Genomic DNA, 16,324 nt, shown 5'->3' on the forward strand with positions numbered 1-16,324 from the left:
CCGGTTTTTTTTTATTATATAGATTCAGATTTAAGTTGTAAGATGCTCGCAATAATATTATACATTTAAAGTTGGTATTTAAAATATGTTGTGCATCTCAACATTTTTTTTGCAAATTTCAATAGCGCGTTATCGCATTGTACTGTGCTATCACCCTTAAGTGAATATCCCCACTAAAAGTAGTCGCAAGTCGCAATACGCTTAGCGCGCAGCGTCGAACAACTCAATGTTTGAATGTTTTCAAACATACCCACATTTAAAATGCTAGTTGGTAATAATGTATTTAATTGTAATGAATTGTATTTGTGTTTTCTCTATAAGTGGATTTTGTAAATTCTTTTGAGAAAATAAATGTCTTTAACCGTAAAGTCGTGTTACTTACTCCACTTATAACTCAAGAACGGCTGAACCGATTTAGCTGAAAATTGTCAGGGAGGTAGTTTAGAGCCAGGAGAAGGACATAGGATACTTTTTATCCCGTTATTTATTGCCATTAAGGCGGAACAAAGTTCGCCGGGTCAGCTAGTATCTATATACAGTGTGTCCGGGCATGTAGTGATCAAACTTTAAAGGCGTAATCTATGAACAATTTTATCGATGAAAATACTTCAAATTTGGGGCTTGACCCATTTCTCGAAAAATTACATCGATTTAAGTTTTTAATTTTTAGTTTACACCTCTTCTTTAAAAAACAAGTGAAAGCGTGGGTAGCTTAACATTAATAGGCAAATATTTTATATCATACGATAGCCAATAAAATTATCTATTAGTAGAAGAAGAAAACATAAACAAATTTCATACATTTTATGGGAGTAAGAATGGATTGAATTAGAAAAATACATTACTTTTTTCACTTCTTTTTCAGCTATTTTCCAACACAAGAAAAACCAGGTCGTTAAGGTATGTTTTATTTGCATTGTATTATTAGTATTTGAGTTATTCTACAAAACGAATGTAAATTTATTAGTCTACGTCTATTAGTTTCGACGTAATTGTTGAACAAAGATACCCCTTCCCAGCGGTTTCCATAGCGCACGCGACATGCGAAAATGCACTGTCTGAAAGAATCACACAACCTATTCCGATTACTATGGAAACCGTTGGGAAGGGGTATCTTTGTTCAACAATTACGTCGAAACTAATAGACGTAGACTAATTAATTTACATTCGTTTTGTAGAATAGCTCAAATACTAACTGTATATAAAAGAAAGTCGTGTTAGTTACTTCGCTTATAACTCAAGAACGGCTGAACCGATTTAGCTGAAAATTGTCAGGGAGGTAGTTTAGAGCCAGGAGAAGGACATAGGATACTTTTTATCCCGTTCGAAATTAAAAAAAAGTCTGCTTATTTATTGCCATTAAGGCGGAACAAAGTTCGCCGGGTCAGCTAGTTATACATAGAAAACACCCAGACCCGTCACAGAAATTAAAATTCATCATTTCAACTTCTGCTCGGCCGGGAATCGAACCCGGGACCTCTCGGCATAGTAGTCCGTTCTGAACCACTACACCAAACGGCCGACTTTTAAAGTGACGTTTAGTATGGAAATGTCATTTTGAAACACTGTTCAACAACTGTGTAACATTTTACTAGTAAGGGGGGATATCATTCTCGGTAATGCTATGAGCCTCGATGCCTATTTTCATAAAAATTTAAACTGCATCACTGTTCTGAGAAATCAACGGCGGAACGGATTGTATATTACACTTTGATTATTTGTTTAATCCGGTCGATGTAGGTCAATGTGTACAAGATTCAATAAGCAGTGCGGAACGTCCCTAACCTTGAAAGCAATATTACGTACTGATTAGCAATTAATATTATATTAATTCTAATGTCTTAAAGCAATGAAAATGTATTATCATTATACATATGGAGTGTTCCCTTATAAATAAGACATAAGATTTATTTATTATCTTAAAATGAACTGTAAGGTCCAGTTTCCACCAAAACATAGGGCACAGATGTGTTTGAATAACGAATCAAATTTCGTTACTTCCACATCACCTATCCGCTCAGCTTCGGTTCGAAAACCTGTCTGGGTATCAAAAACATCTCCTTTCCTCTACGCTTTGGTAGAAACCGGGCCTTATAAAAATATGTTTCTGTTCTGCCCGTGTTTGTTTTGATAGAAATTATGAATGAAATTTAATTTTCAGAACAAAGGCACCGATTCGATAACAGAGGGAGTGACCATCGCAGCGACGTCGCAGAAAATGCAGGCCGACATGGAGTCGTACGAGAAAACCTTCTGGCCGTATCTCATCAAAATATTGCAGGTATAACATATTTGACGAAATAATTATTTATACTTGTCAAAGTCAAAGTCAAAATTTCTTTGTTTAGACTAAAAATAGTTCTTACAAATCGCCATTTTGCTCTTAAGGAGCCTCTACATGTCTCATAATCTTTTTACCCTACCAGCGCTTGTGCAATTGAATTTGAGGTCACGGTAATTATCAACACTACGATAACTTATTATTTATTTAATTAATGGACTAATACCTAGTTCATACTATTACCGTAATAGCACAGAATAATAAATAAGTACTACGTACAGAAGTTTTACTTCGCGAAGGTATTTAAAAAAATATATGCTCAATGTTATTAACAATATGGTGTAATTTAGCCTGTCTCAAGAGTCAAGCACCATTTTGTTGACAAACGTCAGTGATCGGCACTGCGCCGAAGCTATAGGGCTGACTTCGGTAAAATGATGTGACGTGAGGTGCCAAACTGCGGAAAATGGCGGAGGAAATACATGATTTAGCATGAATTATCATGAATAATATTAACTACTTATTTACCTCTCAGTGTCTTGAGGCAACTTAAAATAGTATATTCTGTGTTTTTATTATTATTTAGGCAGTTAAATACTGCACAGTATTTAGTACACCATTTTCTTTATTTTCTTCCATCATACACAAGAATACGCGTGCGTGAGTCAATGTTCGCTCGTATGTGAGGCCTTGTCGAATAGTATCCTGTAGGTGGGCCATCGTGCGTGTTTCGTTTTCGATGTAAACTCGCGGAGATGAACAGGCCTGGTAATAGTCAGAAGCTAAGTCATACAGATGACCCATTTAACATGTCTATTAATTATTATTTATTAACAAAATAAGAATAACATGTCAATATCATATATGGTTAGTCTTTATGAGAGCTACATAAGGAGCGGAATGTATGCAAATATGCAATGGACCATTGTTTTGCCAATGCCCACCAGTATTATAATAGGAATGTAATAGGGCTTCCAATTACCAGACAACAACAGACTATAAAGGTGCAGTTACACATGCTCATTGATTATCATGTTTATTAGCATTCTTAAAACAAGCGTGCTCTTCAAACTAACACATTTGCTTTTTTTAGCATGCGGATTCTATAAGCATGCATTGGTCCGATTAAGCAAACCTATTTAGACCTCGCGCCCTTCCATCCGCGCTTCAGGTAGCATGCTCAAAGATTTCACGACAGTCGATTTTAGAGCAGACTTGCAATGAACATGCTTATTATTAGCAATGTCTCTATACACATGCTATTGAGCAGCAATAGTTCTATAGTGACATGTTTACGTGCTAGAAATGAGCATGGTAACTGTACCTTAAAATTAATGCTCGGATCCATGACAGACGCACGACATGTCGCTAAAGCAGACCTCAGAAGTTGGCGTCATGTGTCAGATTGAGCCCACGCCGCACGACCGGACCAAGAGCAAAAAGAAGAGAAAAGCTAACGTGTGTTTTGTGTAACTTATGATGTTTTATAGTTGAGTTGTAGCCGGTAATTTGTAATTGTTAGCTGTTGAAATACCTATTTAATATTGGTATCGGAAATAGTTGATCAGTAAAGTAACTAAATTAGTATCTTCATGCATTCGTTACATTCTTATAACTAGCTATACATACATAGAACAACATAAGTGGGTAAACTTCATTAAACTAAACTCGGCGTCACAAAAATCTTCCGTAGCCGTATATTCGTCGCAGCAATATTGCAGAATATTTTTTCATTGCTGCTATAGAGCTCTAAACTGTTTTCTATCGATCACAGGCCTACTCTAAGTACAGTCACGGAATGAAAAGGTTCGTCAGTTTTCAAATTGATTCCTTCAACGAATCGCGAGCACATATTACCTTTTGAAACTATGTTACAGAATAATCTCTAGTTAGAGAAAATAATCTTTAACTGTTCCTCAGTAAAGTTCAAAATTATTCAGATCGAAGTTGTTTGACGATTTATCTTGTCAAGAAGATTATTATGATTGATAAACTAAAACCTGCTTGTTGGTTCAACCTGCCAGTATTAATTCTATTAAAAAAAAACTACATTTTGTAACATTGCACTGATGGGATAGAAAAATAAACAAGTAAAACCTTATTCGTTAGCAAACGTCATATTTATTTAAATGTTAGCAGCACTGTTTCTTGCACTGTAATGTTGGCAGGTTTGACTCTTACAGTACCTAGTGCAAGCGAAAACCGACACTAAGGTGACGAACCTTTTCATTCCGCGACTGTACATGGGATGTTCTGAATTCCGATCGGCAAGTGTCATACTGTCGACCGTTTCCAATAACTCCGTTAGAGTTGTTGGTGTGAATCAAATCGATTGGTACCGTTGATATTAGAAACATATACAACCATTGTAAAATGTTAGAATACATTACCTAACTTTATCCTATAGTTCTTGCAGCTCTCGAAGGTGAGTGAGCTTTACTTGTGTGTGTACGTGTACATGCACTTATCGATAGTGTAATGTCATGTAATGTCTGTTAAAACTTTTAAAAAACTAACACTAGTAGCCACCACACATGTAAAGCTCACTCCTCTTCGTGAATTGCAACAACTATAGTCTGGTCTGCGAGCACGTAGAATTTTGTCCAACGACCCCAAGCTACCCATCCTTATCGCTCGCGCGTAATTATATTGCTGTCGCGACTGTGCGACGCGCGCCCGCAGTGAGTGCGCGAGCGCGACAGCAACATAATTACGCGCGAGCGATAAGGGCTCAGAGACCAGACTATATTATACCTAAAAACTTACTATGAAAACAGGAATACAACGTAAACTAATGCTCCCAGCAGGCCAAGTCTCCATCCACAACGTGTCAATGCCGCATGCTGCCGGCTGAAGTCACGTGGGTGAACACGCTGCTGGCTCGCCTCATGTATGACGTCATGCGCGACCCGCTCATCATCGCCCGGCTGCAGAACAGGATACAGAGAAAACTGAATACGCTAAAGGTAAGGATGGTACTACGTCAAATGTGTAGGATATCGTTATTAGTCATTCACGTTAGTCTCTGAAATCTTTGAACACGATTCTCGTGCACTTTCCTCCAACCGTATACTTATAAAACGCGGCTTTCTTATAGATTTTTGTATGGCTAAGATATTATTATGCTTTTATGTCACAAAATTTATATGGTAAATTCAAAACTAGATGTGATTGATGTTACGAAGCACAAACTTGGAAATTAAGGGTTTATGGTGTCCAATTTTATATTTATCATAGCTTGTTCTTTGCTTTAGGATGCGCGCCGCCATAAGCGTTTATCACCATTATATCGATTTTTATCGATAAGCTCATACATTTTGTCGTTTAAAATCGTCGATAAGAATTTATCACGCACGGTGCGCATCCAGGCTGGAGAATTTAATTGATCAGATAGCGAAAGATGGTAGATAGTTTTTTAAATTGTATCCCGATACATACACTATCGTTCCACCACAATCAATTTGATGCTCTTCCCCCAGCTGCCATCCTTCATGAGTCCTTTAGTCGTCACCGAGCTGTCCCTGAGCGGGGCGTGTCCCCTCGTGGAGCGGGTGGCGGCGCCCGCGTGGGACGAGCGCGGCGTGTGGCTCGACGCGGACCTGCGCTACGACGGCGGCGCCTACATCGCGCTGCAGACGCAGCTCAACCTCATGAAGCTGAAGGAGAAGAGTGAGTGTCCCACCAGCTGCCGTCATGAGTCCCCAGTAGTCCCCGAGCTGTCCCTGAGCGGGGCGTGTCCCCTCGTGGAGCTTCGTACATGAACCTGATGAAGCTCAAGAAGAAAGTAAGTAACTATACTAAAGACCGGTCGCCGAGCAGATAGAATTTCGTCCAATGACCCCAAGCTACCCATCCTTATCGCTCGCACACTCACACTGAAATGCAATAAAGTATTAAGTATTGCTCGGCGACCGGACTTTAGTTACCCTAAAAGCTGCTATCTCGGGTAGAAAGAGTGCGTTTTTCCGTGCGTACTTGTGACTTGTGGTATGATGGAAGCGCTTACATCTCACTGCAGACGCAGCTCAACCTAACGAAGCTGAAGAAGAAAAGTAAGGGTTTAGCTATCTACTGGACTGGAAAATATACCTGTATCTTAGTAGCCAGTGATCCTTCTACTAAGATGTATAATACGATGCAGACTTGGTCCTTTTGACAAGTCTTTAAAACAGCGGTATATAAAAAAGGGCGTTTTTCCCTCACTTGTGACTCTTGTGGTATGATGGAAGCGCCTACATCTCGCTACAAACGGAGTTGTACCTGATTAAGCTCAAGGAGATAAGTAAAAGCTTATCTACATGCTAAAAAAAGTATTAAGTTTCCACAAATTTAGATAGATATTGATAGAATAAGTCTCCGCTTGAGACGGAGTGCGAAATGTGGTTTGATACAGATTGCCAGATGCACTGTCATCGCGCATTAATTTCATCTGAAATTGAAAGAAAAATGTAAGCGAAATACCTGCTCATTGTCTTTTTTTATTTTCAGATGTAACGTTAGAAGATCAGTTATTATCGTCTGAAAATCTCATCGAAAATGAAATGAAAACCACCGGCACGGGAGTGTTCACAGAAAAACAGTTACGGGTAAGTACCAGCCGTATAAAATACAAAATAAGGCCCAGCTTGGGGACTCAAAATCGCTGTAGTGTAATTAACACGTAGTGGCGATATTGTGTGTATTAAATGATAATACCTTATCACGTTATTTTGAATCGTATTCCCTTGTCTTAAGATCCAAATAAAATTTTGTTTGTAGAAACGCAAGCCAGCGATATACGACTCGGAAGTAGAGGACTCGGCCGAGTCAAGCAGCGACGACGAAAGCCCGCCCGTACAGCCCGTTGACAGCACGCAAAACATTCTCGTGCCAGAATCCTCGTACGTATTTGTGTGACGATAATGGCGCGCGCGCGCCTTTGACTTTTGTCACAGTGACGATATATGTGTCCATTAATAATAAGAATAAATTAAATATGACCTACACAGAACTGTCTTACCAAACTCATTCACAGAGGGGCGCCACCATCGTTCAACTACAACTACATAGTTTCCAACATGACAAAAGTCGGAACCATCGATCCGGCATTGACGGTGGCACCCCCCTGTCAATGTCACGGGTAGGACAATTCAGTTTATTTGGGTCTATACCACGTTGTCTGTCACGATGACAAAGTCACCCGTGCGCGCATAGGTCTCATTCAGACGGACGTATTGTGAGCATGCTTACGTCTACATTCGTTTGTTTATTCCAATATATTCTAACTAGCTTTTGCCCGCGGCTTCACCCGCGTGAAATTTAGTTTGTCACTGTTATACTGTAAAGTTTCATCAAAATCCGTTCAGTAGTTTTTGCGTGAAAGAGCAACAAACATCCAGACATCCAAACTTTCGCATTTATAATATTAGTAGGATATGTATGGAAAAGCTATTAACTGCTCAACGCATGCTCACAGTCGGCGGCGGACTATACGTTAGTGTGAACGAGGCCTAAGGCTTGAACTAATCTTACACTAATATCAGTCCACCCACAAGGTGGATAGATGACATAATACTCGCTGTTTCTGAAATGATGATTGTTATTATCTTATATTCCAGGTCTACCAGTCCTGACCCGGCTGTTTCATCCAAAAAGAAGTTCCTAAAAATGGTTGACAAAATAGCAACAAATAAATACTTCCAGCAGGTAATTTAAATTGCTTTTTGAATAAAGAACCATCCAAAAATCTATTACAGAAGCTTGAAGCTAAAATTAAGTTTTAAAACACTTATTTTATTGTACAGGTAACAGACTACAAATACGTGAAGCGTGCGATGGAAGGCCTATCAAATACAGATATAAAACTGCACTTGGAAATACACGGGCTCGAAGGAAGGCTCGCATTCAATCTGCCGCCTCCGCCACACGATCGCGTATGGATAGGGTAAGAACATGACGTAACATTTTACTTAAAAAACTTGTTATCTTTGATCCAAATCTAAGTTTTCTGATAGAAATAAATAGCAGCACAAACTTTAACCTCTCGTACCTAAAGACATGTGTTACGAGTTACTGTTAAAAACGAGAATGGCCTCAAATCTTTTTTGTGTGGGAAGTAATAAAATAATCCAAACAGTCAAGTGCCTAACTAGATCTATCGGTCAACCCATTAAGGTACCCAGATAGAATGCTCCATATCAGACTTGGAGTTTGGGCTATTATTATGCAAAAAGGACAGTGCCAATCCATGTATGGAAGTTGGACCAAGTGCTGCCCAGAATGAAACCATAGTGCATTTTGTTCCTCAGGCCAATACTAATTAATAAACCGGAGCGCACTGAAATCTATCCCTGGAGTTAAGAGAAAAAAAGGGTTTTGTTTTGAATTATTTACATACAAAATATCATCGATGTATACGTACTAAGCATAAGATTTCGCGATTGTGGCATTAAATAACACGCGATATGTTGAACTTAACCATACTGCATCCGTACACCTTACTTTAGTACGACTTCGACATTCTTTATAAGCGATCAAGCGCTGTTGCAGTAGTTTGGTTACTTGACAGAAATTAATTATTTCCAAAATGGAGCAAGAAGTTTTAGCTTAATAACTCCAATAATCGATTGTAATACACCAATAAATTGATTTTTTGCAATGATATGGAACTACTTCTTGCTTCATTTTTGGAAATAATGAATTTCTATCAACTTGCCAAACAATTTTAAAACAGCGCTAGATCGTTTATAAAGAATGTCTAAATCGCACTAAAGTAACGTGTACTGATGCAGTATGGTTAAGTTCAACATAGCGAGTGTTATTTAATGCCAAAATCGCGAAATCTTATGCGTAGTACGTATACATCGATGATATTTTGTATGTAAATAATTCGAAACAAAACTCTTTTTTTCTCTTAACTCCAGGGATAGATTTCAGTGCGCTTCGGTTTACACATTAGTATAGGCCTGAGGAACAAAGTGCACTATGGGTTGATTCTGGGCAACACTTGGTCCAGACCCTGGCACTGTCCTTTATGCATAAACCTTGTTTCATATGCACTGAGTCTCTATACAGGGTGTGGTTTTGTAAAACTACGCCCATCTCAGGGGCACACATGAATAACTTTCGAGACGGCGCTTGTTACCGCCCGCATCACCCCCGCGTGCCCCGCTACACCACCGAGCACATGCGGCCGCCTCCCCGAGAGTGCAGGGGGACTGACCGATAGCTCGCCCGCGTAATAATACCATTTTCATGATTGTCATGGATTTATCCATGAATTAATTTTTTGTGGCATCAGTGTCATGTATACTACCACCTCTGAAATGAGCGTTAACCACACAGTGTGTATAATAATTTGAACATTGTGTCGTAGGTTCCGCACAAACCCGCAACTAGTGCTAAAGGCGCGGCCGGCGCTCGGTGCGCGGACGCTTCGATTCGCGCACATCTCTAACTGGATCGAACAGAAGCTCAGCAAGGAGTTCGAAAAGGTTCTAGTGCTTCCCAACATGGAGGACATACTGATTGACGTCATGACCCCCACGCCTGTGGACTACGAGTAGGATATGACTAGGTACGTAGATTTTGATTGAACAGTTTCTAGAGCCCGCTGGAAAGAACCTTGCGGGACCCAAGTAACCTGCTAGCAATCGTCCTCAATATATGACTACTGCTCATCTCTATCTACTGTAAGGTATATTGACCGTGAAAGAAGGCTAGTATGGGNGGATATGACTAGGTACGTAGATTTTGAGCCTTTTGTAGCGTCCTGCTGGACCAACATAACCTGCCAGCACCCATCCCTAACATCTGACTCATAACATGCTGCTCACCCCCCCTAGAATAGGTATATAAAGCGGTGTTACCTACTTCTTCGTAAATATAAGGCTAATAGCTGGAAGATCAGCAAGGAGTTTGAGAAAGCTCTCATGCTGCCCAATATAAAGGATATGACTAGGTATGTCGATTTTGATTGAACAGTTTCTAGAGCCCGCTGGAAAGAACCCTGCTGGAACCAAGTAACCTGTCAGCAATGATCCCCAATATATGACTACTGTTCATCTCTACTATAAAAGGTATATGGACCATGAAAGAAGGCTAGTATGGGACACTAGTAGTCCTATCATTCAAAACTCACTCTTATTGAATGTTATCTATAAGAGTGACTTCAAAAGTTAATCGTGGAGAAGCTCGCAAGGAGTTCGAGAAGGTTCTAGTGCTGCCCAACATGGAGGACATACTGATTGACGTCATGACCCCCACGCCTGTGGACTACGAGTAGGATATGACTAGGTACGTAGATTTTGAGCCATTTGTAGCGTCCTGCTGGACCAACATAACCTGCCAGCACCCATCCTTAACATCTGACTCATAACATGCTGCTCACCCCCCTAGAATAGGTATATAAAGCGGTGTTACCTACTTCTTCGTAAATATAAGGCTAATAGCTGGAAGATCAGCAAGGAGTTTGAGAAAGCTCTCATGCTGCCCAATATAAAGGATATGACTAGGTATGTCGATTTTGATTGAACAGTTTCTAGAGCCCGCTGGAAAGAACCCTGCTGGAACCAAGTAACCTGTCAGCAATGATCCCCAATATATGACTACTGCTCATCTCTACTATAAAAGGTATATGGACCATGAAAGAAGGCTAGTATGGGACACTAGTAGTCCTATCATTCAAAACTCACTCTTATTGAATGTTATCTATAAGAGTGACTTCAAAAGTTAATCGTGGAGAAGCTCGCAAGGAGTTCGAGAAGGTTCTAGTGCTGCCCAACATGGAGGACATACTGATTGACGTCATGACCCCCACGCCTGTGGACTACGAGTAGGATATGACTAGGTACGTAGATTTTGAGCCTTTTGTAGCGTCCTGCTGAACCAACATAACCTGCCAGCATCCATCCCTAACATCTGACTCATAACATGCTGCTCATCCTCCCTAGAATTGGTATATAAAGCGGTGTTACCTACTTCTTCGTAAATATAAGGCTAATAGCTGGAAGATCAGCAAGGAGTTTGAGAAAGCTCTCATGCTGCCCAATATAAAGGATATGACTAGGTATGTCGATTTTGATTGAAGAGTTTCTAGAGCCCGCTGGAAAGAACCCTGCTGGAACCAAGTAACCTGTCTGCAATGATCCCCAATATATGACTACTGCTCATCTCTACTATAAAAGGTATACATATGGACCATGAAAGAAGACTAGTATGCGACACTAGTAGCAAGTTCTATCATTCAAAAGTCACTCTTATTGAATGTTATCTATAAGAGTGACTTCAAAAGTTGATCGGGGAGAAGCTCGCAAGGAGTTCGAAAAGTTCTGGTGCTGCCCAACATGGAGGACATACTGATTGACGTCATGACCCCCACGCCTGTGGACTACGAGTAGGATATGACTAGGTACGTAGATTTTGAGCCTTTTGTAGCGTCCTGCTGAACCAACATAACCTGCCAGCATCCATCCCTAACATCTGACTCATAACATGCTGCTCATCCTCCCTAGAATTGGTATATAAAGCGGTGTTACCTACTTCTTCGTAAATATAAGGCTAATAGCTGGAAGATCAGCAAGGAGTTTGAGAAAGCTGTCATGCTGCCCAATATAAAGGATATAACTAGGTATTTCGATTTTGATTAACAGTTTCTAGAGCCCGCTGGAAAGAACCTTGCGGGACCCAAGTAACCTGCAAGCAATCGTCCTCAATATATGACTACTGCGCTCATCTCTACTATAAAAGGTGAACCGTTAAAGAAGGCCAGTGACAAACACTAGTAGCATATTCTATCGTTCAAAACTCACTCTTGTTGAATGTCATTAAGAGTGACTTTAAAGTGGACCGATCAGAAGCTCAGCAAGGAGTTCGAAAAGGTTCTGGTGCTGCCCAACATGGAGGACATACTGATTGACGTCATGACCCCCACGCCTGTGGACTACGAGTAGGATATGACTAGGTACGTAGATTTTGNGTGATAGGAATAGAGATATGCGATTTTTGGTTTTACAAAGGTAATATGATAGAAAATAACATAAAGTAATAAAAACTACCTGTTATAGGGGCATTTTTCAGATAAATTTATCATATAACCAAAAGTACATGAATTTAAAAGCAAATTTTTTTCAAAAAGTATTATTTTTTTATTATTTGTTGTCTTTTCCTGAGTATTTTATGTATTGTTTTACTATCGCCTGCTATTTAGCATTATTACTGTTTTTATTTTATCAGGATATACCTCTTAGTGTAAAAGGGCATTTCTACAGCACGGCGTATTTTTTCTCAATTCGGTGCTAAAATTTATATTTAGTTTTTTAAGTAGTTTCAATACAAAAAAATAAATTTTACTCCATTCTGAATGTAAAAATAGCATTGTCACCAAATATTGTGAAGTGGTTTATGAGAAAAGTTAAGCACCGAATTGAGAGAGCACCGAATTGAGAAATTGAATCACGGAATTGAGAAATGAATCTCCAAATATAAAAATCGCTCCGCAAACTTAGAATTGATGACATTATGAAGAAATACCTAATGTATTTCAATAATCAATATAANGGATATGACTAGGTACCTACATAGATTTATTTTTAATCCTTTCAGTCACACGTTTCTAGAGCCCCATTGGACTTTAAGGCCCAGTTTCCACCAAAGGTACTACGAGTAGGATATGACTAGGTATTTCGATTTTGATTAACAGTTTCTAGAGCCCGCTGGAAAGAACCCTGCTTGACCCAAGTAACCTGCCAGCAATGATCCCCAATATATGACTACTGCGCTCATCTCTACTATAAAAGGTGAACCGTTAAAGAAGGCCAGTGTCGAACACTAGTAGCATATTCTATCGTTCAAAACTCACTCTTGTTGAATGTCATTAAGAGTGACTTTAAAGTGGACCGAGCAGAAGCTCAGCAAGGAGTTCGAGAAGGTTCTGGTGCTGCCCAACATGGAGGACATACTGATTGACGTCATGACCCCCATGCCTGTTGACTACGAGTAGGATATGACTAGGTACGTAGATTTATTGATCCTTTCAGTCACACGTTTCTGGAGCCCCGTTGGACTTTAAGGCCCAGTTTCCACCAAAGGTACTACGAGTAGGATATGACTAGGTATTTCGATTTTGATTAACAGTTTCTAGAGCCCGCTGGAAAGAACCTTGCGGGACCCAAGTAACTTGCCAGCAATCGTCCTCAATATATGACTACTGCTCGTCTCTAGTATAAAAGGTATATTGACCTTGAAAGAAGGCTAATATGGGACACTAGTAGCCAGTTCTATCATTCAAAAGTCACTCTTGTTGAATGTCATTAAGTAAGAGTGACTTTAAAGTGGACCGATCAGAAGCTCAGCAAGGAGTTCGAAAAGGTTCTAGTGCTGCCCAACATGGAGGACATACTGATTGACGTCATGACCCCCACGCCTGTGGACTACGAGTAGGATATGACTAGGTACGTAGATTTTGAGCCTTTTGTAGCGTCCTGCTGGACCAACATAACCTGCCAGCACCCATCCCTAACATCTGACTCATAACATGCTGCTCACCCCCCCTAGAATAGGTATATAAAGCGGTGTTACCTACTTCTTCGTAAATATAAGGCTAATAGCTGGAAGATCAGCAAGGAGTTTGAGAAAGCTCTCATGCTGCCCAATATAAAGGATATGACTAGGTATGTCGATTTTGATTGAAGAGTTTCTAGAGCCCGCTGGAAAGAAACCTGCTGGAACCAAGTAACCTGTCAGCAATCGTCCTCAATATATGACTACTGCTCATCTCTAGTATAAAAGTTACATGGACCATGAAAGAAGGCTAGTATGGGACACTAGTAGTTCTATCATTCAAAACTCACTCTTATTGAATGTTATCTATAAGAGTGACTTCAAAAGTTAATCGTGGAGAAGCTCGCAAGGAGTTCGAGAAGGTTCTAGTGCTGCCCAACATGGAGGACATACTGATTGACGTCATGACCCCCACGCCTGTGGACTACGAGTAGGATATGACTAGGTACCTACATAGTTCGTTCGTTCGTTTCAGCCAAAAGACGTCCACTGCTGGACAAAGGCCTCCCCCAAGGATTTCCACAAAGACCGGTCCTGCGCCGCTTGCATCCAGGTACCTCCCGCGACCTTCACCAGATCGTCGGTCCACCTAGTGGGAGGCCTGCCCACGCTACGTCTTCCAGCTCGTGGTCGCCACTCAAGAACTTTCCTGCCCCAGCGGCCATCAGCTCTTCGAGCTATGTGCCCCGCCCACTGCCACTTGATTTTAGCGATTCTGCGGGCTATGTCAGTCACTCTGGATCTCCTACGGATCTCCTCATTTCTGATTCGATCACGCAGGGAAACTCCGAGCATAGCACGCTCCATCGCTCTTTGGGTGACCTTGAGCCTTCTTATGAGGCCCATAGTAAGCGACCACGTCTCAGATCCGTACACCATCACTGGCAACACACACTGGTCAAATACTTTATTTTACATAGATTTATTTTTAATCCTTTTAGTCACACGTTTCTAGAGCCCCATTGAACTTTAAGGCCCGGTTTCTAATAAAGGTGCGGCGTAGCTGGCTGATATTTTCTAGCAGCGGAGAGGAGACGAGACGAAAAGAGAAGAGATTTGAGTTCGAGTGTGCGTCATGACGGCCATTTTCATCGACCTTATAAGTAACATGTCATTGTGTGATTTTGTTTCTTGTAAAGTTAATAGCGCAACATCGGATTGACATGGCTACTAAAAGAAAACTTGTAACAGTCTTTTATTTTTGTTCAATTAATTCTGAGCCAATGAACAAGCATTGTCCGCTACAATCTTTATAAATAATCATTTTTTTCTTCAGGTGCAATATTAACGAAGCCGCTGAAAAAAGGGGCAGATTCTAGAGGAGGTACTAAAGAAATGCGACTGAACAGAATGAAGACAAGTTGAGTAATTATTTTGAGCACATTATAGTGCACTTTATAAATGTAGAATTTATTTATTTGACTGGACAAAACTTGCCAAATGTATTTTTGAACATCTAAAGTATTTTATTCGCCTTGATTTCGTTTAAATTGTTTATTGTATGGAAAAGTATGCGTTTCTGTCAATACTCTCTGCATTTAGGTTTAACTAGTAGATTTCCTGTGTGTTTTAGGTAGATTTGTAATTTATGTGCAACAATTACATTCAATGTATCAAAAACGCAACTAACCCTATATCATGAAGGATTTTTGAAATGGAGCAGTAAGGGCATTTACACTCGTAAACAAGTAAATGTCATAAAGAAACATCCCCTGACTTTTAGAGTTATTTTAACTCCATTCACTGATTGAAAATAAATTAAACAAAATGCCCTGTCTCAAAAATCCATTTTGTCTCACTGACCCACACTGGTTTATTTTACAAAAGACTTCTTGATCACAAATCGAGGTCATCCTGCGTAAACAAATGAGAAACGAAATTAGTGTAGCATTTATCTCTAGATGTATATTAGATATTATATTTGAATTCGGTGGCCCTCTTCAATCTGTGCTAACATAAATGACTAAAGAATATTGGATTGCTGACTGGTAAAATTCCCCTTCTCCTTGTTAAAGTAGCAAGTATACTTATTTTTAACTACCGGGTCGAATTCACGTCGATGTTGTATATTTATCATAGAACGCGTCTTCGTCAACTTAGTTGAACCCTATTTTTAGTCTCTGCCCTGTGTCATAGACACGACAAAATTATTTGCTAGGGAAGCTCCTAAAGAAATCGTATATATTTTTTGAGTGAAATTAAACCATTTTTATAATTGCGTAGTTGCTTTAATATTAATGTTTTTCATTTAGTTATTTTTCTACATAAGTGTGCTGGTGTATCTAAACGTATCCATTATTTTCTGTGATGTTCTGTTACACTCAGTAATTTTAGTTAAAAAAGTGCTTTTTCGTCTCAATTTTATTTTAATCTACGGGATTTATAAAATACCTGAGAAACGGCTGCACACAAGTTCGTAGAATCTTTTAGAGTATGATAATTATTAAAACTGCACTTTTTTTACTATGTTATAATTTTAAATGGTGCCTCAATGTTCACTTTTGC

At 39.7% G+C, this 16,324-nt stretch overlaps 1 protein-coding gene and 1 long non-coding RNA gene across 4 annotated transcripts; both read left to right on the forward strand.

Moving 5' to 3' along the window:
• The first annotated feature begins 2,166 nt into the window (after positions 1-2,166).
• Positions 2,167-10,555, forward strand: LOC114362704 (testis-expressed protein 2-like). Of its 3 annotated transcripts, none has more exons than XM_028318212.1 (9): positions 2,167-2,281; positions 5,086-5,247; positions 5,761-5,950; positions 6,770-6,867; positions 7,040-7,161; positions 7,879-7,966; positions 8,065-8,204; positions 9,636-9,753; positions 10,473-10,555. In XM_028318212.1, exons 1-9 carry the CDS (start codon positions 2,219-2,221, stop codon positions 10,542-10,544), a joined length of 1,053 nt encoding a protein of 350 aa, XP_028174013.1. In that variant the 5' UTR covers positions 2,167-2,218; the 3' UTR covers positions 10,545-10,555. The 3 variants fall into 3 exon arrangements, with proteins under 3 accessions (XP_028174013.1, XP_028174030.1, XP_028174022.1); XM_028318229.1 differs by having other exon boundaries at positions 5,089-5,247; XM_028318221.1 differs by lacking the exon at positions 10,473-10,555 and having other exon boundaries at positions 9,636-9,836.
• A 3,164-nt stretch (positions 10,556-13,719) lies between these two features.
• On the forward strand, positions 13,720-16,324 carry LOC114362444 (uncharacterized). The gene is made up of 2 exons (XR_003656675.1): positions 13,720-14,264; positions 15,096-16,324. It is a non-coding gene; the product is annotated as an uncharacterized LOC114362444 (long non-coding RNA).

This window comes from Ostrinia furnacalis, unplaced genomic scaffold, assembly GCF_004193835.3.
Source record: "Ostrinia furnacalis isolate ACB-3 unplaced genomic scaffold, ASM419383v2 OfSCF0389, whole genome shotgun sequence".
Classification (NCBI taxonomy): Eukaryota; Metazoa; Arthropoda; class Insecta; order Lepidoptera; family Crambidae; genus Ostrinia; species Ostrinia furnacalis.